General features: G+C 37.7%; 1 protein-coding gene across 2 annotated transcripts in view; it reads left to right on the plus strand.

The window, feature by feature from the left end:
* DIAPH3 (diaphanous related formin 3) overlaps positions 1 to 27,125 on the plus strand; it is a 430,201-nt gene that overhangs the window by 76,126 nt on the left and 326,950 nt on the right. For both annotated transcript variants that reach the window (XM_036228908.1, XM_036228909.1), the window contains exon 4: positions 24,427 to 24,557. In XM_036228908.1, coding sequence (XP_036084801.1) covers positions 24,427 to 24,557 — 131 coding nt within the window. The remainder of the gene's footprint in view (positions 1 to 24,426; positions 24,558 to 27,125) is intronic.

The following is a 27,125-nucleotide window of genomic DNA, read 5'->3' on the forward strand; positions in this document are numbered from 1 at the left end:
TAGAAGTAATTTATCATGGAAACAAGCTTTTCCTTTCTCATATCATTACATTAAAAAGAACAGATATTACAGTTCGCAAACTGGGGTACAAAAAAAAAAACAACTCACAGGAGGAACTGTGTAGCCTACAGCATACTTGGGTCACTGTCGCTGTATGCCACACAGTAATGCCAACCTGCTCTTGGATATATCTCAGTACCTTCAGTCACACTTTCATGGACATTATTTTTTCCTTCCCAATGGGATCATTAAAAATACAATTTTCTGTAATTTTATAATTTTTTCCCTCACTTAGTTGTTGCACCCTCAGTTAGAAATGATTGACTCAGTCCAAACTGACTCAAAGAAAAACAAGAGCCTGTTGGCTAATACGTCTGAACAGCCTTGGGGTCCATGGGCTTCGGGCAGCCCTGGGCCTCTGCTCTCACCTGGGGACCCCATCTTTCTGTATCTCTTAGCACTGCATTACTGTCCTGGCTTCATTCATGCAGGCTTTTCCCATTGCATATCTAGTAGTTAGCAGAAGCTTCTGGCTTAATTAACTCCTATATTTCCAGTCCATAGTTTCCAAAATTTTAGATCACTTACCCTATCAATTTTAAAAAGTTCATCATATAAACCACTAAGACAATAAAGGTTTATTTATCATAAGCATGTTCATTGTACTAGTACCTCATATTTATTATGTACTTTATATATATATTAATATTTTATCTATATATAATATGAATTGACAATATCAAGATATAAACAAATGTATTATTTCATTTGGAAATTTTGCCTCATATTTACAAATGAAATTGGCTTGGTTTCTGTTTTTGTTTTTCCACATTTTTGGTTTCTGTTTTTTGTTTTTTCACACATGTTTAGCTATGCTAAACATGCCTTTTTTCTACTTGAATATTTTTCCACAGTCTAAAAATTACTTGATTTGTTATTTTTAAGAACTATAAGACTTTCTGGGCTTGGTATCTTTTTTTAAGATAAAATTTTAACTTAAGAATTTTTTATTAGTTTTTTTAAAAATTATATTCCTGCCCGTCAATTTTAAATATCCTTTTAATTTTAAGTTACCAGTTCTATGTTATAACTGGACTCATCATACCCATTCAGAAATGTCTGGGGGCATGCCCAAGAATGCAGTTCCTCAGAGTTCACGTTGACTTTTATCTTGTTCACCTCCGTCCATTCTTTTTCTCGCCTGTACCGATAGATTCTTCTCTGGTACCGCTAACCAGCTCCTACCCTCCATTTAGTGACATCGAATTAAAGACTCGGTTTGAATTTGCCGTTTTGACCTCAGTATTGCCACCTTCTTTGTCTATTAGGTCAGCGCTCAAGACCCTGAGTAAGATATGGGGTGCCCTAGCTCTGGTTAGTGTGTTGTGCTTGGAGAAAAAGACATGACGACACGCATTGAGGTCACATGTCATCCGGGCAAGACAGATCCCCTTGAGACATTATCATCTTTGTGAATTGATAATTGTCCGCATGGGATGGGTCAATCACAAACTTGATTGGTCAGTGTACTGAGACTCAGTATGCATTTCGCGAGCAGATATACGATTTAAGCTAATAGAGACTAATGTATAAAAATGCAAATATTGCTTTGATAATTCACAATCAGAAATATTGAGAAAATTCTTGTAGTCTCATCTCTTTCTAGGTCAGTACATATAAGAAGCCAAATGTCAGTAAGCTGCTTAGTTTGTTGGATGAGCCTCTATGAAGATAATGGGTGTGGCCACGGCATCATATGCATTTCCTATCTTAACCGTCCTCGTACTTCATGTAGTTAGTTATCTGTTGAATTAATGTGATACCCTAGACGCTCTACAAAGGCAAGGAATACCTGATGCAGCTCACGCTAGGTATTTTTGTTGATGTGTCTGGGATCCTCTTTCCTGGAGGAAAGATACCTTCTTTCTCTGAAGAACTTCGGGTCTCTGGGCATGTCTGCAGGTAGCCATGTAAACCGCCTTCTCCTAAAACACATGCTCACTAATGTTAGAGTACCCTGAAATTTCTGAGGCCATACTTTTTATGGTAATTAAAATCAGTTTATTTTGAGGTCAATCTTGATCTTGATGTACAAGTGTAATCTCATGGGTCATTTTAATAGGAGTCTCATTATCTGTTAGATTTGTTTTCTTTTCCTATTTTAACTTAAATGTAATTTTGAGATTTGGGGGTATCTTACAGTTGGCAAAATGTATGTCTCTTGAGGTTTACTCTTGTCCGGTTACCTTTTAGAGAAGAATCGTATAGGAACTGGTGTTCTCATTTTATTTTCTCACTAAATATTTCAGTTTAAAGCTCATGATTTTTATACTTTCCCCCTGTCATTTTTGAGAATTTTCATAGCACACAAAGGTCATTTAAATAATCAAAATGATTAGAAATTTTAAGATCAACTTGTTTAATAATCAAGTAACATTCCAAGTATCATTCATTTATTCAGATGCTCAAATTTAAAATTGTTAACATCAAAGATACAACTTCAAAAGATAGAGTATCACTTAATGGGGTGTTTTTCAACCAATACTGAATAATTTCTTACTATCATATTGCTTTGTCTGTTCTTCAATTAAAGAGGTATATGAACTCCAAATACTTTCACATTAGTCGTTTGTAGAAGGAAGGTTTTCCTTGTGAGGTGTAAAAATTCAAACGTCATCTTAATGCAAAATGAATAAATCCAAAATGTATGAATGAGTAGAATTGCTTTAAATATTTACTTTTACATAATGCTTTTTTTTAAGATTAGTAAGACCCAAGTTAAGAATTTGACTAATTTGGAATGCACTAAATAAAGGTATTAAAATAAAATAATTCTAATAATTTTTCTAATTTCAAGGTAATCACTGTTACAGAAAACTTAGAAAGGTAAGAGATCATAGAGGAGAAACTTTAAAAAAAAAAAACCTACTAACCTAAGATGAGGCATTCAGCTAAAATATTAAGCTTGTTTTGATTTTGAAAAAGCCTGAAAAGAATTATAACAGTAAAACTTAGGTTTCCGTAGCAGAAATAGTAAATGCGACTTTTCCTTTTTTGTCAGCATTGTGGCAGAGGCCCAGAGGCCGAGGATGGCAGGTGGCCAAACAACGTGGCCGTGGAAACAGTGTAAAACCCTCTGTGCTGCCGTTCGGTCATCCTTCCCTTCCAGGCTGTGTGAAAATATTCACAGATATTTAAAGCATGGCCGATTGATAGAGTGGCTTTCTTTGAAGAGAGAGGTGCCATGATGCTACGGCATTATCTCTAAGTCTTTGGGAGGGAGTCAGTGGACCTTTGAGAGAACCACTCAAAGATTAACTGTATCTTGTCCAATGTGGGGACCCAGGGACTGGAACCTGCAACTGGTGGGCTCCATAGGCAAGAGGCTATGTGAGCTGCTGTGGTGGCAGAGCAAGGAGAAGGGATTAGACCTATTGTGGGAGCAAGTTTGGCTTGTGGTAGAGCATGGACTGTTGACTTCGAGTTGTTCTGGGAGGAGTTTTGGCCAAGGGTACCTCCAGCACATGCGCTACCCCCAACAGAGAGTGTCTGTGTAGGGTGGGCTGCTCAGTCTCAGCAAGGGCGCCTCTGAGTCACCCACAGAAGCATCCCACAGACTGGAGGAACACATCCGCATCTCAGCCTCATCTCGAGGACAGTGGCACCGAAGTACAACAGCGATACGTGATCATAGCAGTTTTTTGCACCTTCACTCTCCTCTCCATTCTCTTCAGCCGTAAAGGCGCTGGAGGAAACCCGATGAGTAGTGATCATAGAATTAAAGAGTAAGGGGGGTGAATTGTGGGAGACCCACAGCCCTATTCAGCACCACGGATTTCTGAGTCCAAGGGAGGGTCTCACCGAGAAAGGAGAAGAACTTGAAGAGTGAAGTTTTAATATTAAATAACCTTACTCTTTCTTGCTAGGCTCGATGCATTGTGTGGAAGGTAAAATGTTATCCTGATGTGATATTACTGAAAATAATCTCGGCACGAGAGAGCGTCTGTAAGCAAGTTTAAGTCCAGAAATGGTAAAGCAAAAGCTGGTACACGTGTTAACGTAACTAAACACTTCCGTGTGGGTGGTGACAGGGTGGGGGAGGGAGTAAACAGAGTTGGAAGAAATTTAAAAAAACTGGAAGAAAATATTTTCTGCCTATCACTAATGTGTAAAGAACGTCTATAAATCATTAGGAAAAAGATGAATAACCAAATAGGAAAAATCTTACTTAATACGTATAGGCAATTTACCCAAGAAGTGCACGTGGCAAACAGCCCTTTGAAAGCATGTTCAATCTCAATATGTAAATTAAGATAGGTATGGAGAGCATTTTTCATCTGTCAAAATAGAAAGGCTAAAAAAAAAACTGCTGACAGTGTTTGGTGACGGTGTAGAAATATGTGGCGATGCAACCTTTTTGGACTATAATTTGGCAGTAGTTATCAAAATAATAAAACTTGTGTACCCTACCAATCTAACAATCTCACGATTTTGAATCTATTTTTATAACAGTAGTCTGAACGTATAAAGATCTATGCATAAAGTTGTTCCTGGTAGCATTGTGTAAAATGTCACATTGAAAGCAACCAAAACATCCATCAATAGAGAAGCGATTAAGTAATTTATAGGACATTCATGCATTGATGGGTAATATAGCCGTTAAAATGAATGTGCAAGAAATGGAAAGTGAGCTAGTATAAAAAACAAAACGGAAGTATGTGTGTGGTATGAACCAATTTTTGTCTGAAGGGAGCCGTGTGAGTACATACATGTGTATGTGGATGAATAGGCGTCTGTGCGCATCGACCCATTTGAAGTAAAACTCTTGCCGGATTCTCACCAGACTTGTGAAAATCACTTTTACTGGTCATCTCAGGCTAAGATTGGAGAAGAAGAACAAGACTTTCCATTTCCTCTTATATTAGCGGGATTACGAGTGACTTTTAGATTTTAGCGTGTTTATGTATTTCTCAGGATAAACAGGTTTTTCTGATTAAAAAAAAAAAAAGGACAACGTGGGGTGAAGAGCTAGGGGAAGAGGGAGGGCAGCCATCTACCGGATTATGTCTGGTTTTCGGATGTGGCGAGATGTGAATGATGAGCGTCAGTGCCTGCTCCTCGACTTCAGCCTACAGTATCCATTCTGTGTAAGCAACTCAGGGAAGCTAATGCGAGCAAGACAAGGTCTCTAGTACTTCAAGCAGCTCAGTTTAGTAGAGACGAAATGTGTAAGCGGGTGAGAAGAACGCAGTGGATCCCAGGGCCCTATGTGCATGGTAACGTGCTGGAGCACAAGGTTGTTGAGCATGCATCGCACTCTGCCTTGGGAAGTAAGTGTGTGAGAGACTAGACTCCCAGCAGTCTCTTAGCTGGCCGCCTGCGCAGTGCGACAGGCCGCTCCTACTGCGGCTTCCTTTATCCAGGTTTTCAGCATTGGTACGAGAAAATGTGTTTTTACAATAATATTTTCTCAGCAGAAATAAAATCGGATGCTGTCGCTAGCAGAGAATACCGTTTTCGTCTTGTTTACCAAGTCATTTTCCCGTGGTGCAGATGGCCTGATAACATGGACCACATTTCAGTTAGAAAACACAAACAAATCCACAGACCTGATAGCAGGCTGCTTGTGAAGCTTTCAAATGTGACTTGGAATATCACACAGATGCAGTTTACGTTCTCGTGGTAAATTGGCACCCATTTAATAATCACCTTTGTTTACAGAACTTAAGTTTTGGAAACATCTGGATAATTTTATGAATAATTTAAATGTTCAGTTTGTGATCATTGCCAAATGTTTACTAAGAACTTACTCATGTGTGACAATGCCGGATGCTGTCAATACCACAGTAAATGGAAAATATAAGAAACTTGGAGGCGTGATTTACAGAGGCGTACCTACTGCATTAGAATATATGAAAATTATTATTTATGTTTGAAGTATTTCATGTGATTCTTCTGTGCCTTAGAATTTATTATTACCAAAACTGATTTTTTTTTCAATCTGAAAAATTAGGGGCTAGATCTGATAACATCTAAATTGCTTTTAATTTCTGAAAATCCTTTGATTTTATCAGGATGTCACTCAATTACAAAACCTGCTTTCAAAGCCATTTAGTTGAAAACTTTGTTTTCATCTTAATGTTTTCAAAAGTAATATGTAATCATTGTAGAAAATACATATACAGTGAAAAAGAAAACGAAACCATCCATAATTTCTTTGCCAGAGATGACTGTCGTTTACATTTTTGATTACTTTTTTGAATTCTGGAAAACGATGTCGAGAATTCCAACATCAACAGGTGATCATGGGGAATAAATAAAGTACTGTGTGTTGTTATTGCATGTATTGTATCTGACATATATGTTATGTAAAGCATCTAGCAGTACTAATGATAGATTCAACCTTATTTCTGGTACTTTTCTTTTTTATTTCAATAGTGTCCTCGTTCTGTTCCAACTTTTATTCAGAGGCTTGTTAGAGGCCTTTAGTAGCTATTAACTTATAGTAAGTAGTGTAAGGTAATCTTTGATAAAAATACAATTGTTGTCTAGTGTGTTCTGGTGTTTAATTCCCCATTTCAAGGAAAACTTTAATGTTTGTGTAAGTAGAAGTTAAGTCTGATAGAACCTTTATCTGTAGAGAACACCAGAGTGTGTATATTTTTCCCTCAAATGCATGAAATTGGTCATGGCATGCCAGAGGTTAGTTTTCAACCATGTCTTTACACCAGTGAACATGAAAACTAATCAATGACGTTAGCAAGAAGAGAAAATGGAGCCATAGTGAAAGCCTCTGGTAAATGGGTGGAGGAGAAGGAACCCCGTAGAGGACTGTGAGAAGCTGCTGTAGCTGTATCTGCATCGTTAGAACATTGAGGGGTAGAGACGATTTAGGTGGGATCATCTAGGAAGAGGAGGGTTCAAATGGAAAAATACAGCAGTGTTTGGCTTCAGGGAGAATGGGGGCTGGGCACTGAGGAGAGACACAAGGCTTAGGAGTTCCAGGATGGACGTTTGTAAGAGAAAGGATGGGAGAGGTCTAAAGGGGGAGCTCACCAAACCTGTGAAGTGGGTGCTGGGGTTAGACTGATGGTTCAGCATTAAAAGTCTTAAAAATATGGAAGCACACATGTTTCTCTGGACAGGGAGATTGGGTAAAGGTAGAGGAAAATTGCTTTTCTTGATGGAAGAGGAGAGTTGAGTCAGTTTGTACTGTCTAGTTTCACAATTTCTAGTAGAGATGAAAATCATGTTAAGAGAAGGGCAGAGATACAGATAGTTTCTAAAAGCTGGGGGGTTTTTGACAGGTATTACAAGAATGGAATCTGAGTAAAAATATCTGAAAGCTCTCTTAAGCGTCCATTTAAGGTTGGAAAATATAAACAAATACTAATGCGGGCTGATGGTTCTGAATTCTGTTTAGTGCAAGAACCTTTTTAATAAAAGTATAGTCTCACTCAGCCCCCCTTGTCCCCCTCCCCTGTTATTTCTCAAAGATAAAAGCGAATCTCTTTTGTTTGAGAAAGAGTAGTGGCCATTAGAGGCCATGGTTGACTCTCTCATAGTCACCACCGAGGCACATCTGCAGAAACCTAGACTGATACACACTGCCCTGATAGACAAGTAGATGCACAGAGAAGGAAGATGATATAGACCAGTCAGAAACTTGGTACCTTCTCTATGACTATGCGTAGGCCAGAACAGTCATGATCAGGCAAATGACACCAGTGAAGGTAACCCCGAGGTTAAGGCCAGACGGAGGAGCAAGTGAACACCAGGAGATCAAGTAGGAAGCTGGAGTACATGCCTAGGAAAATCATCCAAAGAAAGAAGGAACGTGTGCATTCGAAGGAGTCACGTTAAGCAAGAGCTTCAGGAGTCTGGGAATCATAAGGTGTCGAAGGCAGTGTAGCGACGCAGTTGACATCACAGACTGGCTCTCGTTCTGTCTTCACGCAGCCACTGGGTTTGGGTAACTTTGTGGTGCGTGGATTGGCAGTGAGGTCTGTGGACGAAAGGCACATGCTGCCTCCGGATGCGTGTGCGGCTATCGTCGGGGTGGGGTGTGGGGAGGCTTTCTCATTTCTCAAGATCCTGTTTCATGGGTGCTGCAAACAGCGCCAGACGCTTCAGTGGCTCTGCTGCCTTCAAGTGTGGCTTCTGAAGTTGAGTTGCAAGAGCCTGTCAAGTTTGGGTAAATCCATTGTGAGCTTTGTTAAAACTTCCTAGAGATCTCGAGAGAGATTCGTTGATCCATTTTTGCCCAGGTTCAGAGAGCTCCTTTTCCGCACCCTCCATAAATTTCAAAAGCTTTAGCTATTGCACATTAAGAAATAGATTTTATGCACCTGTAAGGTGAGCCTGTGGATCTGATTTCTTCTTTCCTCCAAGCACGAGGTGATCTCAGCACAAGATATTTGGGGCAGCAAAATGTTGACATAATTTTGTCTTATCTGGTCATTAGCATGTGGTTATTATTATAGTTTAACATTTTCTCATCCTCTAAATTTTAAGTGGAAGAATGGTAGATTTCATATAGGAATAAAGCCTGTAGAAATTTGGATTTTAAAATGAGAACAAACATGAAATTTAAGTCCTTTCTAAAACTAAGAATTAGGCATCATATCCATAACTTTCTGGCCTAGTATCTAGAAGTGAGGCTTACCTTAATTATGGTATAAAAAGATAAAAAATTCAAAGGATAAAAATTGTGTGAAATTATGTGTTAAGAAAAAGACATATCTGTCAAATGGAAACTCAAGTGTATTATTACCTTAGTTCTTAGGGGTAATTTAAATAATACTGTCAATTATACATAAATTTCAAAAGCTCTAGCTATTGCACATTAAAAATAATTAGATTTCATTTTCCTTAAACCATATAGTGATATTTTCTTTGTGTAAACATGTGGAGGTTTTGCAGCACTGACATGGGCAGTGAGAATGGGAAATAGTTTGTACGGTACCGATTTTCTGGTGCTGGCGTAAAAACCACAGTTTGTCAAACTTAGCAGTTCAGTTGGGTAAGTACTTCACAGTATTATTCAGATTTCTTTTAGTTGTCAGTAATACAAGTTTTACTTGAACCGAGGAGCCGAAAGAAGCCACTTATTGGCTTTTCTACCTGGAAGAGAAGGGATGAGTAGAATTAAAAAATGGGTTAATGACAATTCAAGAACAAATTTAGAAAGATAAATACATATGTAAAGATTTGTAGTTGTAGATATTCACACTAACCCTACACCTATCAGATATTTTTACTATTTTGTTGGAGATGTAAGGGAAAAAGTGCCTTTACGTATTGCTGGTGGATCTGTAAAATGATGTAGCATTTTTGGGAAAGCTACCTAAATTTGTCTATGAAAAAAAAATATACATGCTCATTGACCCAGGGGTTTCACTTCTGGGAATCTATGACTTAGAAATAAAAGCACCAGTGCATGACGACATATGCACAGTGATATGTTTCTTTTGTTATTATTCACTGTGTTCAAAACCTGGGGAAAAAAGGCCATACTGTCAATTATGGTTATCTACACCATGGAGTTTTATGCCAGTATTGAAAAGAATGATAGATAAGGTGAGAAACTTCAATGAAGTGTAAGTGAGAGAAAAGCAAAATGCAGAAAATTATGACATCACTAAAAAACTTTCTACCTGCACATGATTATGTGACTGCACATTAAAGTCTGGAAGCATATATATAGCAGGCTTTTTACGTAGATGACCTTATGATGAGAAGGGGGATAGAGCAGCTAGGTAAAAATTTTCACTTTTATGGATTTATGAAAAATTGTGTGTGTGTGTGTGTGTGTGTGTGTATAGGTATATAAATGAATAAAGAAATCAAGAGTTTTTAAAATTAAGAAAAAAATACCAAAAGGACAATTCCAGTTTGGTTACACTCAGGAATTTTAGGAAAGGATTTCAGAATGTCATATTTTGAACCTCACTGCTCAAACTAAAGACTCGAGAAACTCTGAAGACCCCAGCCTTTGGGTATAAATTGAAGATGGTGAATAGATGAATAGATTTACTGTGAAAGAAATGATCTTGAGGGAATGACATATCTTAATCATTCTTATATTTCCTTATCCTAGCAAGGAGTCTGCCATCTATATATCTATATCTGGCATTTAATGTTGGTTGAATAAAGAGATGTATATGCTTATTTACCTGTGTGTATGTGTAAGTATGGCCTGATATGCATATATGTGTGTGTGTATATATATATATTTCAGTTAGTAGATATTGGTTGAATAAATGTATTGGAAGATATAAATGGAAAGAATCAGACTTTCAGCAATGATTATTTAAAGTTATTTAGAATACTGATTACACAGCATACAGCTCTCAGGGAAGATCTTTAATTCATTGTCACTTTGTTATATTTAGGTTAACTCGTTACTTAATATTGAGGTGGGCATGAAATAGGATTGACGGTTGAGCAATCTCAAATGAATATAAGCTGTTGTCAACTGAAGATGAAAGAAATATGTTTGTCTCAGAATTTTAAGTAATTTGAAATTCATATCATGTCGCACCATTCCGATTCTCACAAGAACTCTAATTTCACCAAAGGCAGGGATTGTGTAATTTTTGTCATGCCTCCCTCCCACCTTGGGATGTAGCATATGCGCAGTAAGGTATCGATGATGAATACATTGATGATTTATAACCACGGCGTGTGCCAAACACAAATCCGTCTAGCGTAGTGTATTTTTCAGCGGTGGTCTAGAGCCAGCTTCTCTGTCACGTTCGGTGGCTTTGCAGTGTTTGCTTGTAATCGGCCATCTGGGAGTATTTACATCACGCGGTTTGGCAAGCGCTACCTATAAACCGCCGCTGCTCTCTTCCTGAGGTGGTTGTTAAACAATTATCGGCAATGCCACCGTATTTAATTATGAGTCATGACCTGTGAAATGGACCCTAAAAATGGGAAGACAAATCACACATTCCATAATTTAATTGATTTCATTATTTTTATCTGGAATTAGTTGTGTGACATATTTATAACAGCCTATATGCTTTTCTTAACATTCAAAATTGTAATTTTTTTGTTTTATGCTTTCTTATTAAAAAATTTAAGGGTGAATTATTACTCCATTTCCATTATTAGATTTCAAGGTGGTAGTGCTTCAAGGATAACTCAATTTACTTTTATGCTAAACAAATGGCTTATTGCTTATGATACGTATCAATAGAACTGGCACTTAAAGTTATATTTCTGTATTTTGTCTTTTAAGTGCCTTGGAGACAGGACGTATTAGGTTTCCTTATGTGAACGCACTTTTGTGATTAACTCTAGTAACTCTTCCCAACTGTTTTTTTTTTTTCCTCCTTTTCTTAAAGGTTATAATTGAACTGAGAAGATAAATTCTTTCCTACAAGTTCACCTGAACTGACCTTGTCTCTCTAACCTTCTAAGCCGCCTCGGAGGCTCACGTTCCTGTGTCCCTTACTGTTGCCAGCATATCTTTCTAACACACCGCTTTTTGTACTTTATTTTCAGGTCTGCAGTGACTTTCTGTTACCTGTGGGTTAAAGTCTGCTTTCAACATAGGAGCCTAACTTGTTCTGGTTCCTGTGTATTTTGCTCTTCTCTGCTCTCTACTCCCTACACCACCGCCACACAGTTCCTGAAATGCATGGGCTCTTTCACCTAACTGCCTTGGCCCGTGTTACCTGCGTTATTTACCCCCCACTCCTCATCCTTTGAGACCTTGGGCCTGACTCAGGGAAGCCTTCCTTGATTACTCAGGTGACACTTGTCACATCCTCCCTTCTGCTCACAGAGAAGATTCATGTCCAGGCTCCTCCTACCCGAGCAGATGCTCTTTCCTACCCGAGGATGAGTGTGTCATGGAGAGAATTTCCTCTTGTGTTTTGAGTCCCAGTATTCATCATAATGGTTGGTACATAATAGGTACCTGTGTACGTGTTCATCGAGTTAATCAGTTAGATGGATTTTATAGAACATCGCAGAAATTATATACTTATAAAATTGTTACCATGTGACTATCAGAGTTTTGAAACTTACCATTTGTAGATGCTCCGAGCAGGAATAGTAGACATTAAGTAAATTTAGATCTGTTACTTTCTTTACTCTCTCATTTATGGAGTATCTGCTAGAACATAATGTCAGTTATTTGGGGAAATAGAAAAGAGATATGAGACCGTTCCTGCCTTTTCATACCTGTATACTTAGTGACAAGGAGGACGAATATAAACAAATGAACAATTAACCTATTTTTGTTGGACTTCAGTTGCTTCTCATTTTAATCAGTTCATTACTTTATGTTCCTCCCTCCCTCACCTGCCTGTCTGCCCTTCCTTTGATCTCTAAATGGCACGGCTTTAAAAACTGTTAATTAAAGAAAGGGAAGGTGTGCTTACTGTCACAAAATCAGACCATACAGGTATTTTCCAAGCGTATCTCAGTTTCACAGCTTCCTCACCTTCGTAAGCACCATGATCATCTTGCACTGCGGAAACCAGAGGCCAACGTCCCGCAGCTTGTCGGAGAGGGATGCGGTTCTGAACCAGAGATCTTGTTTTTTTTCCCCTCTCTCCTATTTATTTTTTGACTCATATTTATATGTTAATGTCATGTGTATGAAGAATAATCTGAAGTATGTTAGATTTTGTACTGTTTTGTGTTTTTGAGCTTTTTACTCACATGAGCAGATTAGATTTGTGGGCTAGCCTTGTATGTGAAGAGGCAAGCTGGTTTTCCTCCATAAACCAAGAAAAAAGAAAAGGTGGGCAGAATTACACCGTAAATGTAACAGTGACGGTTGAAAATACTGCTCAATTGTGGAGGCAAATAATTGTGCAATTACCTGAAGGGACTGAAAAACAAATGGCCTAGTTTTAAAGACTGGAACAGCTGGAGTTTTCTTACCGTTCCCCCCGCCCCGCCCCTGCCCCCCATTTTTTCATGGTGTTGTGGGGTAAATGTTCAATGAAATTTTGTTGTGGTTTTTCTTTTTACGTGAACATAATCAACACAATAAGGAAGATAATGAACCAACGACTAAAAGCATTAGCACATTTTTTTCTGTCTGTTCGGATGTGCCCAGTAGATCTTTATCCTTCATTGAACCATCAAATATAGGCCGGCAGATTCGAACATACTTGTGTATTTAGTCAGTTTTCTTCACCCCGACTTTGAGCTGCTTTTTTTTAAGTTTTAAAGTGTAATTCGTTGTTCCATTGCAACTAGACATTTTCCAGTTCTAAAAGGTATGCTGAAAATACCAAATAAAAACAAGTGGCCTTATTTGACACAGTATAACTTTTTCCTTTAATTTCACTTTTCTGCAAGGAAATACACAATGTTATCCTGTATCAAATATTTTAAATGACCTGTTTAAAAACCTAAAGATTTAAAAGGAGTTCAGTTTGAATGTACCTGTCTAAACTTAGAAATAGCATAAAGCATAAAAATGAGTAAATTCGAAAATGGCTTTTTAATACTTTTAAGTTAAATTGAGATAATAAAGTTCAGAAATCTTTATATCCCACTCAATAAGCTACGACAGAGTAAACACACGCATGCAACCAGGACTCAGCTGGAGAAATAGGACAATGCCAGCAAGTTTAATGTCTCAGCGACGATACTTCCTCCTCCCCCAGATAACTCCTGTCTTGACTTTGAACATATTATAGGTTAATTTTTTCCTGTTTTTTGAATGTTCTTTAAAGCTTTTTATTGTGGTACAATTCGCACAATATAAAATCCATCATTAACCATTTTGAAGCGTACAGTTCACTTTATCTTCACAATGTTGTGCAACCGTCAGAATGCCCCCCCCCCCAACCCCACATACACACACATGCCTTCTCCATAGTTTTGGCCAATAGAACCCCCTCCAAACTGCTTCCTTTGTCCTTGGGCATATCCTTATCATTCTTTGAGTACTTATAGGGCCTCTCATACACAGGGTGTATGGGTGTGTGTGAGACACATGTACATGCATGTGTGCATATTTGGATGTTGTGTGTATGCAATTGTGGACATACGAAACATCATCTGTATAGAGAGAACATCTTCTGTATATGTGTACACAGACCTGTCTTGTATCTATTTTTTCTATCTATATACCTTCCCTATTTTTTCTACCAAAGCCCACAAGTTTATTCTGTTTACAATTATCATATTTTCTAGCTTATTTCTCTCGACGTTATTATTCATTAGGAATAGTTGGGTTCATTCGATTTGCATTTATTTCATTTTAGGCTTTTCTTCCCATCACTGATATTATATACATATTTTTTTGGCATGTATGAAACATCAACATAGTTCCAAAAGTCAAAACTACACGAAAAGTCATGTTCAGAGAATTGTCACTCACCCTCTTTTCTCTTAAGGTGTTCTACGCCCACGTCTTTCCCATGTTCCCGTCCACACTATACAGTTTCGTTAGTTCAGCGTTGTCCTCATATAACTACATGCTACAGTTCATGCAGTGTGCTCCTGTGTGTGGCGTGGTTCACCATTGCTATTCGACTGCTATTCCCTGGCTATGGGTAGAAACAGATGACCGTTAACATATACCATTTTTGAAAATCAAAAGCTAAAACGACACCTCATTTCTGGCTGTGCTAAGCAAGTAGAAGTGTTCTAGTACCAGGATATGGCATTCAACAGTTGCATCAAGGCTTCTTGAATACATAAAACGGTCTAAGTGTTCAAGTGTCTTACAGAAGAAACAGGGCCAATGCAGGAAAGCTTTCCTGTGAATAGAATAGTAGGGAAGTCGATACTCGTGTGTCCTGATGGGTAATAAGAGAAATGCGTGTTGAATTTCTTTTATTTTAATTTAATTTTAAGATGTCTAAGAAATTAGTGTTGGGTATTTCTTTGTAAAAATACACTTGATATTTCTAAACTTGTAACGTATGCTATTTTTAATGTACTTTATTTAAAAGGAGCTTCCAAAATTAAGCTAGAGTTTTCGGTACATGATGGTGTTTATGAAATGTTCATGAAAAAAATTATACCTAGCTCTGTCAGGGGACTCTTTGCTACCCCTTATTTTGTTGGTGAATGCATCTTTCTGTAGTACTTTACATCACTCGTAGTTTCTATGAGTTTGCATAACCTCATCTCTGAATAACACTTTATTGGCAATAGGGAGCTGTGGGGGTTGTAAACGTTCAATGACAGCTTAGTGTTTCTGTTGATCAGTGACATGAGAGATGCAAGAAACCATTTGAAAAATGAAAAATGCATTGAAAAATTTTTGTAATGCATTTTAATAGCAATATACATGATAGTAGTTTAGAGTGTAATTACTCCTTTGGCAACAACTGTGCTCACCCTTTTTTTGGTACAGCGCTGACTCTGCCGTTTTCTTGAAATACTGTCATTATCAGTGCAAACTATTTCATTAAATAGTCCCCACATCTCGTATCATCTTATTCATCTATACAAGTTTCATCACTTAAATCATAGGTACCAAGAATTCAGGAATTCTCATGCTAAAACTGAAGCAGTTTCATTTATAGTTACTGACACAGATAAAAAATCCACATACGTAGAGAGAGACACACACACGCATGTAAGAGTGTGCACACATGCTCTCATAACTGTAAGAACTTAAGCTTTTTGACTATTTTGGCTTTATGTTGATGAAAATATTCTGGTCTCTGCAGTTCACATGCAAAAAAACTACAAAGTGAATGTTGTAGAGGAGGACTTGAGCCTAAGTAACTAACTTCACACAAAAATCACTTAAGGTTTCAACCTGTTCTTCCAATCTCCCCACATTTAAAATTTTAAATCTCCAGAAACCATATATTTTGGATCCTCATGTTAAATTCATAACGGAAATCAGCATTTTAAAAGTCTGAGAGACTATTACCCGCAGTCGAGAATGTTGCATGGTGAATTGTGATATGGGCTACTTTTTGGGAGAAATAAGGTTTGATTTACTGTGTTGAATCATGGTTTACAGCATTTGGAGTAATGCTGAAGGATATAATTTCTGATTTCTGCGATGTCTTGGATCTAGGCAAACTTTTGCTGAAGACACCTGCAGGCTGTTAGACCCTCTACTGGGGGCTGAAAGATCTTTGTTCTCACCGACGGTGACGTTCATGCTGTGTCCTGCAGAGCACGCAGACTTTCTAGATGTAGCTTTTCACTTTTATTATTTTAAAAATCAGTTTATCGTTTAACGATAGATTCTCTGTGGTTGTGTAAAAATCGCTCAACCATTAGAAAAAAATGAAAGGAAGTCACTTCAATACTTTCCACTGGTAACTAGAAATACGATGTATTTTTAATTTGTCATAGAAATGGTATTCCAAATTACTCTGCAGACAAATAAATAAGTGAAGGTACATGCACTGAATAATTTTTATGTTTGAACTGAGGTGAAATGTAGGCTTTGAGGCAGGTAAAGAAGAATCTGGTCTAAGAAGGGTCAAAGGAAAGGGTTACTATTACTTTTAATAGTTACATAGTGAAAGAAATAATATTTGGTTTTAGAGGATTAGAAATGGTAAGGGAAATAAATACCGAAAGTGTATGTTACGTTTTATATCTTAGCGTATATTTAATAAGGGATCTGACAAGAGTAATGTATGTACTTTTCTTTCCGTTTTACATTTGATGGTTTAGAATAAAATCTAAAGGATTAAAAAAGATTTAAAAATTATGTTGGATAAATACCCTTCTAATTTTCATGATGTCAGGCAGACACCCTTATCTCCGTAATGTGTTCGATATCACAGGGGATAAAGCTTTCTAAGTATCTTCATCTTCGTGGCTAATGGACTTGGATAAATGGAGACGTGAGTAGCTTTCCTCTCTCTCCTACATCCTACTTCCTTTGAAGTTATGTAAAATGAAAGAAACTCAAGATGAGCTGTATTTAAAAGGAATATTTCTGGTTATTCGTGTAACATAATATTTTCTTCCCTCAATTTCCTTTCTTTTATACCCATATTTTGACAATAATATAATGAAAGGCGGGAAATTGTGCTGAAAATTAATCTCCCAATTATCTGGTCTATTTCCTATGTTTTTAATTTGAAATATTCCCTTCTGAGTGAGCATTTTTTTTTTCAGATTTGTGTGTGTGTGTGTGTGTGTGTTATCTTCCTCCTCTTTTAATCCTTAGTCTATACATACCTTCCATCTTATCACGACCTCCTTCACGCACTGAATGCCGGGCATTTTACAAGGGACTGAAGACGCAGCAATGAGTTAGGCGGAAGCAGACATCGCCCTCATAGATGGGTTCTAGTGGAGCAGATGGGGACATAGAGAAGTGCCGACATGTATGTACCAGCAGCTCCTTCCTTCTAGGAGAAGATTTGGCTGCCTAGCTCATTGCTTTTCTTCCTGCTAACCATCATCATCCCTGCTAACTTCATCATTCACATAGATGGTCCATCCGACACTCTAGACTCCTATTTCCTTTGACTTTATCACTCTCATTGATCTTTGTTTTCCCGCCCGATCTCAACTTCCCCATTACCTTGGATAGTAAAATCCCACCTCTAAGTGTGGTTTACAGACTTCCTTTCCTGAGCATTACCTATCTTTCGTGCTTCCTAAGATTTCCACTTTAGAAATTCTACAACCCTTTTAGAACTGTTAATCCATTGACACTACCATTTAAAAAAAATGTTTCTTAACCTCCCCACCCTCCCCGCCATGCCTTTCCCTCTTAAGGACCTTGGACGCCGTCCTCTGTTCTCTTGCATAAACCATCGGTTCACTTGCCTTTTCATCTGTATAATCTCTGCCCTTGGTTAAACTGGCTGCCGCCTCTGCATTTGCACCTCAGCACCGTGTGCACCTGGGAGGAAGCCTGTAGCCACACCGACTCGTATTTCCTGCCTAACCACAGTTGACCAGCAAGCTCTTAACGGACGCCGTACCGATGTCCAGCCTTGTAGTGCACTTCTTCCCTTTCTCAGAATGACTTCGTGCCTTTTCTTCTCATACCTCCAGCTGTGCAGCCTTACTTTTGGCCGATTATTGCTGCTTTTAGCACCCAGAATGTCCATATAATGAGAATAGAACTGCCACATCTCACTTTCCAGTTACCGAAAGTAGCAATCTTCCTGAATCTGTCCCCTTGGGTTCCGCTTCTGCTCTTCTGTCAGTGAGACACTCTCCATGCAGCTGTGCAAGGTCAGTCCTTCCTCTTATGTCACGTCGTCTGTCCTTTACCCCAGGGTTTGTTTGTTTGTTTGTGGACTTGTGTGTTTTTCTGCTCTATATCTACCCTCTGCACCATCAATTTCTTCCCCCCGGCGTGGTCATTCGCATCAGCCTGCGAACATGGCATAGTTTTTCTCTCACCTCCCCCCGCCCCAGCCCCTGCCGCCCAAATCACACCACAGGTTCCCCTGTAGCTACTGCCCCAGGTCTTTGCTCCCCTTTATAGACAATCTCTTCAAAAGAGTTGTCCATTCTTCTGCTCCCCCTTAAATTTCTGATTAGGCTGATCCCCAATCCACTACTCAAGCTGACGTTGACAGGGTCACAACGGGTAGTAGACGGTGGCCCTATTCAGTTGTTGAGACCCAAAACTCCGGCATCATCTCTGAATTTTACTCCTTTGACACCTGACTGCCAGACTATCTGCAAGTCTCGTCTGATGTGCCTTCGCATTGGGCAGCTCTCATGCCGTCCGTCTCCGGCATTCTGTGTTGGGCTGCCGTCACGTCCTGAGCAGACAGCACAGTAGCCTTCTGCTTCGTGTGCTCGTTTCACGTTTTGCCACTTACGGTCCGCTGCCATACAGGGGTCAGGATTTTCTGTTAAAAATGCTCGTTAGATCTTTTCTATGCTCGGTGCCCGCTAGTGGTTTTTTTCCATCCACTCAGACGAAAACCCGAAGTCCTTGCCGTGGTCTGTGAGGCCCTGTCAGTGACCAGCACACCTGTCTTACGTGGCCACACAGTGCGCAGGCTTTGTGCGTCCACAGGGTCTCCGTGGCTGTCGCTTTGTCTTCCTCCTCTCTTTCCTCTCCCAACTCCTCTTCCTCTTCATTTTTATAAGCGTTTGAAAATGTGAAAAGCATCCTTAGCTTAGGAATCAACACAAACATTTGGCACTCAGACTGTAGTGTTTCAGCCCGCTGTCTCCAGGATCGGACAGGCCTGTTTTGTCGGTCTGTGTCCTCTATATCTGTGTCACGCTCACTGGGATTTAGACGCATCTTCTCGCTGTTCTTCGAATACACCAAGTTCATTCATATTTCCTCCCGATTGCTTGAAATACCCGTCTCCCAGGTTTTTTATGTTCCTTCCTCTTCACTCTTGTCTCTGCTCAAATGTTATTTTCTTGGAGAGAAAAATGTCATTTGCTCAGACTTGCGCCTCTTAAATAGCTACTTCCGCCATCACTTACTTTCCTTCTGTCTTCTCGATTAAGCAGATGGCATTTTGGCTTAGACCGAAAACCTAGCAGCCATCTTCGTCTTGTTTTACCTCTATATCCACATCATGTGGATAGAGACTAAATTTTGGCTTAGACTAAAAACCTAGCAGCTATCTTCGTCTTGTTTTACCTCTATATCCACATCATGTAAACAAGTTTTGGCACACAGTAGGCATTCAGTATATCCTTTAAATAATAAATGGAAAAGTTATTTTAATACAGAGCGATGAGAATTTGGAAAAAGGAATCCATAGGTGGGGGACTCAGTTCGTGTGTCTCATAAAAGGCCTGTCCTGAGAAGTTAGTCTCAGCCCAGATCTACCCGATATCTAGGAGTCGGCCTGTGCAAGGACGTAGCAGTGATGGGGGAAGGGTCTGGGTAAGAGGCGGGAGGGAGTTAGCGGCAGGAACCTCAGGCGAAAATGCAGATGCCTTTCTTTAGGCAATAAATTGTACAAAATGGAAAAACTTAATATGACTGAAATAAAGAAGTATTGTTAGCCAGTGAGTCTGTTTGTTTTGTGTGTATTAACAGGAAAAAACAAATTTGCTGCCCTATTTCAAATGTCCACCTTTACCCACATCCTCCAACCAAACGCACCAAAAATTAACAGCTCTGCTTCCATGCTTTGAGCTAGAATGAGTCCAGAAAAAAGACTGACAGTTTGGTCTTGGTCTTTCAGACAAGTGGAGCCATATACTACTTTTTTGTTTGACTTCTTTAACTCAGTATAGTGTTTTGGGGTTCATGATCAGGAGTGACGTTTTTTATAGCTGTGTAGTATGCCACTGGATGGGCAAACCACGACTTGTCGATGAAAACTTAGGCTATTCCCAGTCATTGGCTGTTATGAATAAAACTGTTCTGAACGCTGTGTGTATGTAGATTTTTTCCCTTTCCTGCTTAACACCTACTTGTGCACTTGCCGAGTCTTATGGTCTGCATATTTTAACTTTAAAAATAGAACAAAAAAAACTATCAGACCGTTTTCCAAAGTGGCAATACCGTGTTACGTCTCCACCAGTCACGGGAGAGTTCCAGATGCTGTACATCCTCGTCACTCTAGGGGGCATGTGGTGTTATTTCCTTTGTGATTTTAATTTGCATTTCCCTTTTGACAAATGATTATGAACATCACTTCATGTGATTATTGGCCATTCGTATATCTCTTGTGAAGTTTTTTTATCCATTTTTTAAATTGGACCGTTCGTGTCATCATACCGAGTTATAGGAGTTCGTTAAATATTCCGAATACACATCCTTCATGAGATAACATTTATCATTGGGAGGGGCAGTCTGTCATGAGTACCACTGTCTATTTTTTTCTGGTTATGCCAAGAATTTAAGGTCCGATTGCTCCTTTCCCAGGCCATTTCTCAGGATTTCCTTGGCAATGAGAAGCCTTAGAGGTGAAGTTATGTCTGTCCACGGATAATGAGCAGGCTTGCTACTGTTCACTGTAAAAAAAAAGAAACAAAGATGACGACCCCGCCACAGTCAAGCTCAGTGTTCTCTCCTACAGTGCACCCCACTGCACGTGTAGGAGTCCATCATCCATCAGGGGAGATGGTGGGTTGGGGGACGAACATATATGCATGATAAAGTATTTGGTCTCTACTTAGGAGTTTCGTGTCTTCTGCCAGCATCCACGAAACAGTAGCAGGCTAACTTAACTTGTGTGTAGGGTAAAATCTCAGACTCTGCTCAGTCCTTGACATGCATTGCAAATATTTCCTTAGTCTGTGGCTTACTTTTAATTTTTTTTTTAATGAAACTATCTGAATAAAAGAGCGGAAGTTTTAAATGTTGATGAATTTTATAGGTAGTGCCTTTTGTATCTTATCTAAAAAAAATTTGCCTTCTCCCAGAATATTAAAGATTTATTTTCTTCTAGACATTTTAAAGTTTTAGCTGTTATATTTAGGTCTAGAATTTAGGTTTACTTTCTCTCATATTTAATTATTCCAACACCATTTGGTTAAGAAAATCCTTCCTACTCAATTGAATTACCTTGACACCTTTGTTCAAAATCATTGACCACACAGATTCAAGTGTATCTCTGGACTCTGTTCTATGATTGCTTCTAATTTGATCACTGTCCCAACTTTTTTCTTTTTCAAAATTGTTCTCTTTTAGATCCATCCCCTATATTTCCATATTAATTTCAAACATGCGTCTCAATTTTGCAAAAAAAGCTTGCTGGGATTTGGATGGTTATTATATTGAATCTGTAGATTCTTTTTCACAAAATGTATTAAGTGGATTTTTAATAATATTGAATTCTAATCTACAAACATGGTATAACATCCTCATTTATTTAGGACATCTTTAATTTTTCTCTACATTTTATAGTTTTCAGTGTATAGATATTTCCCTTGTTAAAAAATTTTCGTAATTTTATAGTGCTACTGAAATAGTATATTTCAAATTTTCATTTTCTAAATGCCGATCATATTTAGAAATAGGAATTATTTTTATATGTCGAACTTCTATTCTGTGACCTTACTAAATTCATGTAGATAATCATCTCATGTACCAGTAAAGGCAATTTTACTTCTTCCTTTCTAGTCTGTATGTCTATTGTCACTTTAATGCACTTGCTGGGACCTCCAGCCCAACGCTGAATAGGAGGCAAGGGATGACATGCTTCTCTGTTCCCACTGTCCCATGTAGGGGGACCAGCATGGGAATTACAGCTGCTGGAGGACTTCATGAGCAGGGACATATAATGTTCCATTCTGTGTTGCGAACGGGGTTTATGCATCGTTCAGAGTTTTGGGTACCTAACCTTAAGATTCTTGTAAGGATCCCATAGAATGTGGATTCAGTGAGCTCCCATTTTGTGGAATTGCGTCTTTCAGTTCAATTAAGTTTATCTGTAATTATAGTCACAGGGTGGGAGAGTAGAAGTTGCAATGATTTAAGATAATTAAATCCTTATCTTCTATTACCGAAGGACAAGGTAATATTAAAAAGTTACAAGTTTAAAAAGATCAGAATAAGCACATAATTTAGACATTAAGTGTCTATCAGAAGAAACAGTTAAGAGTATTAAAAGTGATTGTGAGATAGGGTTAAGAGATAGGCAGGTGGCTTTTTAAAAAAACCTTTGAATATTCTTTAATCCAAATGTACTTATTGCTGCTTATTTTTATGTATGAGGAAAATATACTTTAAAAACAAATATCAAATTAATAGTCATTTTGAGATGCCTTTTCTCCCATTTCTCTGTTTTTTAAATTGTCTGTGTTCAACAAGCAGTACTTGGTAATTTAAATAAAAACAGACATTGATAAATGCTATGTTAATATAAGTTGAATTTATTCTCTTGAGATATAATGTAGTCACTGATAAAAACGATATTAATTTTCAGTGCTTCACCACTTCATTTCCCTTTTCAACTTTATCATTTTATTTTCTTGAGATTTTGCCATCGAGTTTTTCTTCAGTAAATTACCACTTTGCTATTGATGAAAATCACCTTCCCGGGGCTAATTTGTTTTGCATTATTGGGAATGTTTGCTGTATACTATGTAGCAAACTAATAAAAATGAAAAGATATTTTTTAAAAAAATTATCTAATTACCTGCCATCCCAACTAATCTGCTTTTGAATACGTACCATACCTTTCCTTCCCCTTGGATGTATAATTCGTATTTACAATATAATTCTGAACTTTATTGTTCGTGCATCCTCTTCATTTGCCATCCGGACTGCATATGTACCTTCTCATCAGGTCTTTCTGCTTCTGGTGATGCTTCTGATCTCAGTAAAAGTCAAAATTCTTTTGGTGGCTTTCAGGCCTATAGTCCCGTCCATCACAACATTTTTCTGGATATCTATCCGCATGGTCAGTTCACTCCTCAGACCTCATAGTCTGACACTCAAGTTTGAGGCCTTCGGATTCTTCTCTGCGAGGCTTTCTTCAGCCTCCCAATTTGAAATTGTATCCCGTCTCCTGTGCTCCTGTACCTATTCCCTGCTTTTACTTTTCTCTGCAGCACTAACCGCTATCTACAGTGCAATATATTTTAATCACTTCTTTATCGTCTGTCCTTATTCTTCCCTTGGAGAATAAAGCCCTGTGCAGGTAGAGGTTTTTGTCTCTTGTTCACTGCTCTTTTTTCAGAACTTAAAACAGTGTCCAGCACTTAGTAGGCACTTAATGTTGAATACTGAGCGAACTCCCAACTCTTCTAATCCATGTATCATACTGCCGCCAGAGCGATCCTCCTTAAACTCCCCTGGAGAAGTTAATTGTGTAGTAGCGCTTTAGCCCTCCATCATCTGGCCCCTATCTTTAGTTCTATGTGCTTCTCTTTTTCTTTTTGGGTACACACGTGTGTTACGTTTTAGTCTGGAAGATATTCCTGTCTAATTCTTTGCCTCCCTAACTCCTACCTTCTCCCCGTTACACAGGCTCCCCACATGTGTGCTGCCAAGTTAGCTTCTGTTTCTCCTTTGGGTTGCTTGGTATCATATGATAGGACTTAAACTGCACTGAAAAGGATAATGTCTTTGCTTGCATTTCTCCTTCCAGACTTAGATTTTGATCATCTTTGTGTCTACGGTGCTTAGAACTAGGTACTTCATGGTGGTTGAATGAATTAATGATTTACAGCTTTTTGTGTTGGTTGGAATATTAATTTTTAATAGGGTCATTGTCGTATTGAGTTGTGATTTTTATTTTGTGTGTGCCTAAACTATATTTCTATGTTTTAAGATATTTTCTGTGATATACATTTTGTTTTCTATTGTATTTTAGATTTGAAAAGCATTTAATTTATAAACCTTTTGATATTATGTTGCTGTCTTTTGTGGATGCCATGGATTGTGAATTTATAGATTTATGGACAGAAGTGAAGAAATTATCCCTTCAAAATAATATGGCTCTGAGCACTTGTGTGCAGCCATTAATGCGAAAAGTGTGATTAATGTAATTGTTATTTTAATGGGTCATCTTCACACAGCATGAATTAAAATTCTTCTTTTTTTTTTTTTTTTAACTTATTTTACAGGGAAGTCTTAAGAGAAATCGACAGATCTCCCCTCAGGAATTCATCCGTGAACTAAAAATGGGGTCTGCGGATGAGAGACTCTTCACGTGCCTGGAGTCTCTCCGCGTATCTTTGACTAGTAATCCCGTGAGGTAATTCATATCTCTGAACATCATCAGGGCATGTGATTGAATTCAATAGTTGTTTTTATCTGTGATTTAAAAAAAAAAAAACTTTCTTTATGGCACCCATAAATAAGTACCTGGTATACCTCTATAGCTTCTCAAGGTAAAAGTTGAATCCGTAGTACTTATATGCATGAAGAAATATAGTCTCAATAGTATTTTTCTATTTTATTATTGAGTGATACCATAGCTAATGTACTTTAAAAATACACAATTTTTCTTAGAATTTTAAAGAATGTGATATTTTTAAAGAGGACAATCATGATCAGAAACTACTAATTTAATGTGACAGTTGCACTCTGAATTCTGGTATTGCATATATACTGGCTGAGTCCTGTTCGACATAGCAAGAAATACTATTAATTTTTTTTCCCTTTATTAGTAATGGTTGTGTTAGGTTAGTGTTTTAGATTTAAGAACTGTAAATATAGGTTGTCCAGTAAAATCTGAATTTTAGACATGCTTACATTAAAAATATTGTTTTTTGTGAAATCCAAATTTAATGGCGTCCTGTATCTGACAGCATGACCACCATAAGGGCATCTCTAGATCAATTTTTAGCCTTTGTAGCTTAGCATATTCTTGAAAAATTTCAAGAAGTTATTATAAAGTATCCGAACAGTCCTAGAATTAGAATTTCAGAGCTCCAGTGGTCTAAAGTAGATCAGTTTTGACTTTTTTATTGTATAATAAATCAGTACTTATTTCTGCATAAGAATATACCTATACGTGTGTACATGTATATGTGTGATGTGTTTATATATGTATGTATGTATATGTGTATATATATATGTTTACATGTATGTGTGTATCTGTATATATTTTCTGAGGGCTAGAATGACAAACTATGATTTGTTAATATGTAAAAGAATCTGTGATACCATCTGATTTGTGCTCTTTTTGGATATATCTGTAGTTACTCTATAGTATGACAAAAAATATTGACAGTACACATATTTAAAACAAAAGTCACGAAAGTGAGTGAGGTTTAAGAAGTGCGAAGAGTGAAGAAAGCATCTGTAGTATATTTCAACTTTGTTTTATCGTATTTTGCCACTATACTACATTGGTTTATACTATAAGCCAATGGTGAGAATGAGACCAGGGACTTCATATATCTTATTTACATCTCTTTAGCAACACAGTGCTTAGCATATGGAAGGTGCTCTTAAAGATTTGTCAGTTGAAACAATGAGGTTTGATTTTAGCCTTCTTCAGTCTTACCTTGGCTATTGCTGTTAGAAACTAAGTTGAATTAGGATTTTATCTAACAGGTTTGGTCATACATGAAGAGCTCGGGTTTCCTGCTTAATCTGCACTCATTAAATGTAGTCATTCAAAAAATAATTATTGAGCACCTGCTGTGTTCTAAGTACTATCTTAGATGCGGGCCTTGAGTACATAGCAAAGCCAGTCTTGGCCTTGTACCAGTGACGTTCACATGTGGGAAGAGGGTATTTTTTGGGTCGATGGGGAGATTCTCACACTCATTTCTCAGTTTATCTGTCAGCTGCTGGGCCCAGGAGATATTCATGGCTTTTCGATATGATTAACAGACTTTCCCTTTCCCTTTTCTTCTTCTGCTTCATCTTTTGAGTAGATGAATATGGTAGCAAAAGAAAAACTGAAAGGGTTTTTTTTTTTTTTTTTTAATGATTTTATGTACATTCCAATGGTGATTTCACCTAGGAAAACTGGGGAATAATTCAATATGTCCCTTTCATTTGAATCTAATTAAAAGAAAATCAAACACTTATGGAATGCAATTATTTTCCCCAAGAATCGACAGTTCTAGAATATATTACCAGAAATACATAAGTGCTATGGATGTTTCCTATGAAGTAGTCTTTTTAATTAAAAAGAATAGAAAATCTTACTGGGAATTTTTAAAAATTTATGGTTTTATGTAGACAGAAAATTCAGAAGATACTCAGTATTTCTATGTCTAATGCTCTGATTAGAAGAATGACTTAGCTGGACATGTAAAACTTAAAATTATGCCTATGCTCAAATCTTTGGACTTTGCTATCAGTTGTGATGTATCTGCTGAAAAAATCAGTTTTTCGTATTTTCTTTATGTACAGTATGTGACTAAATTCCAAGAGAGAAGGAATTCTAATTTTTGTAAGCTTTTGAGATTGTTAGACCTGTGGTATTATTGAGAAAATACGAGTTAAAATTCTTTAATGTCTGTGAATAGAGTTGAAAAAGAAACAAGTAAAGTTGTTAATTGTGGTTTTTCAATGCTGGGATCAAGATTTATTTAAATTAAAAATCAAGGAAGAAGCAGGAGCACCCCCTGCCCCTATATGCAATATTTTTAGAGCCATTTATCAACTTTTGAAACTGCCTAGCAATGATGAGCCATAAAGAGTACCTTTTACTATTCAGATAATGAATTACTTGAAAACCAGATTATTTGCCTTGTTTTTTGAAGAGTTGATTTGATTGTGAAGTTCTTCTGTTTGAAGTTTTATTGATTATTCAGTATTCTTGGTGACAGTTTTGAGCTTAAAGACATGGTTGCTTTATTTT

The sequence above is a fragment of the Rousettus aegyptiacus genome, unplaced genomic scaffold (genome assembly GCF_014176215.1).
Source record: "Rousettus aegyptiacus isolate mRouAeg1 unplaced genomic scaffold, mRouAeg1.p scaffold_m13_p_11, whole genome shotgun sequence".
Classification (NCBI taxonomy): domain Eukaryota; kingdom Metazoa; phylum Chordata; class Mammalia; order Chiroptera; family Pteropodidae; genus Rousettus; species Rousettus aegyptiacus.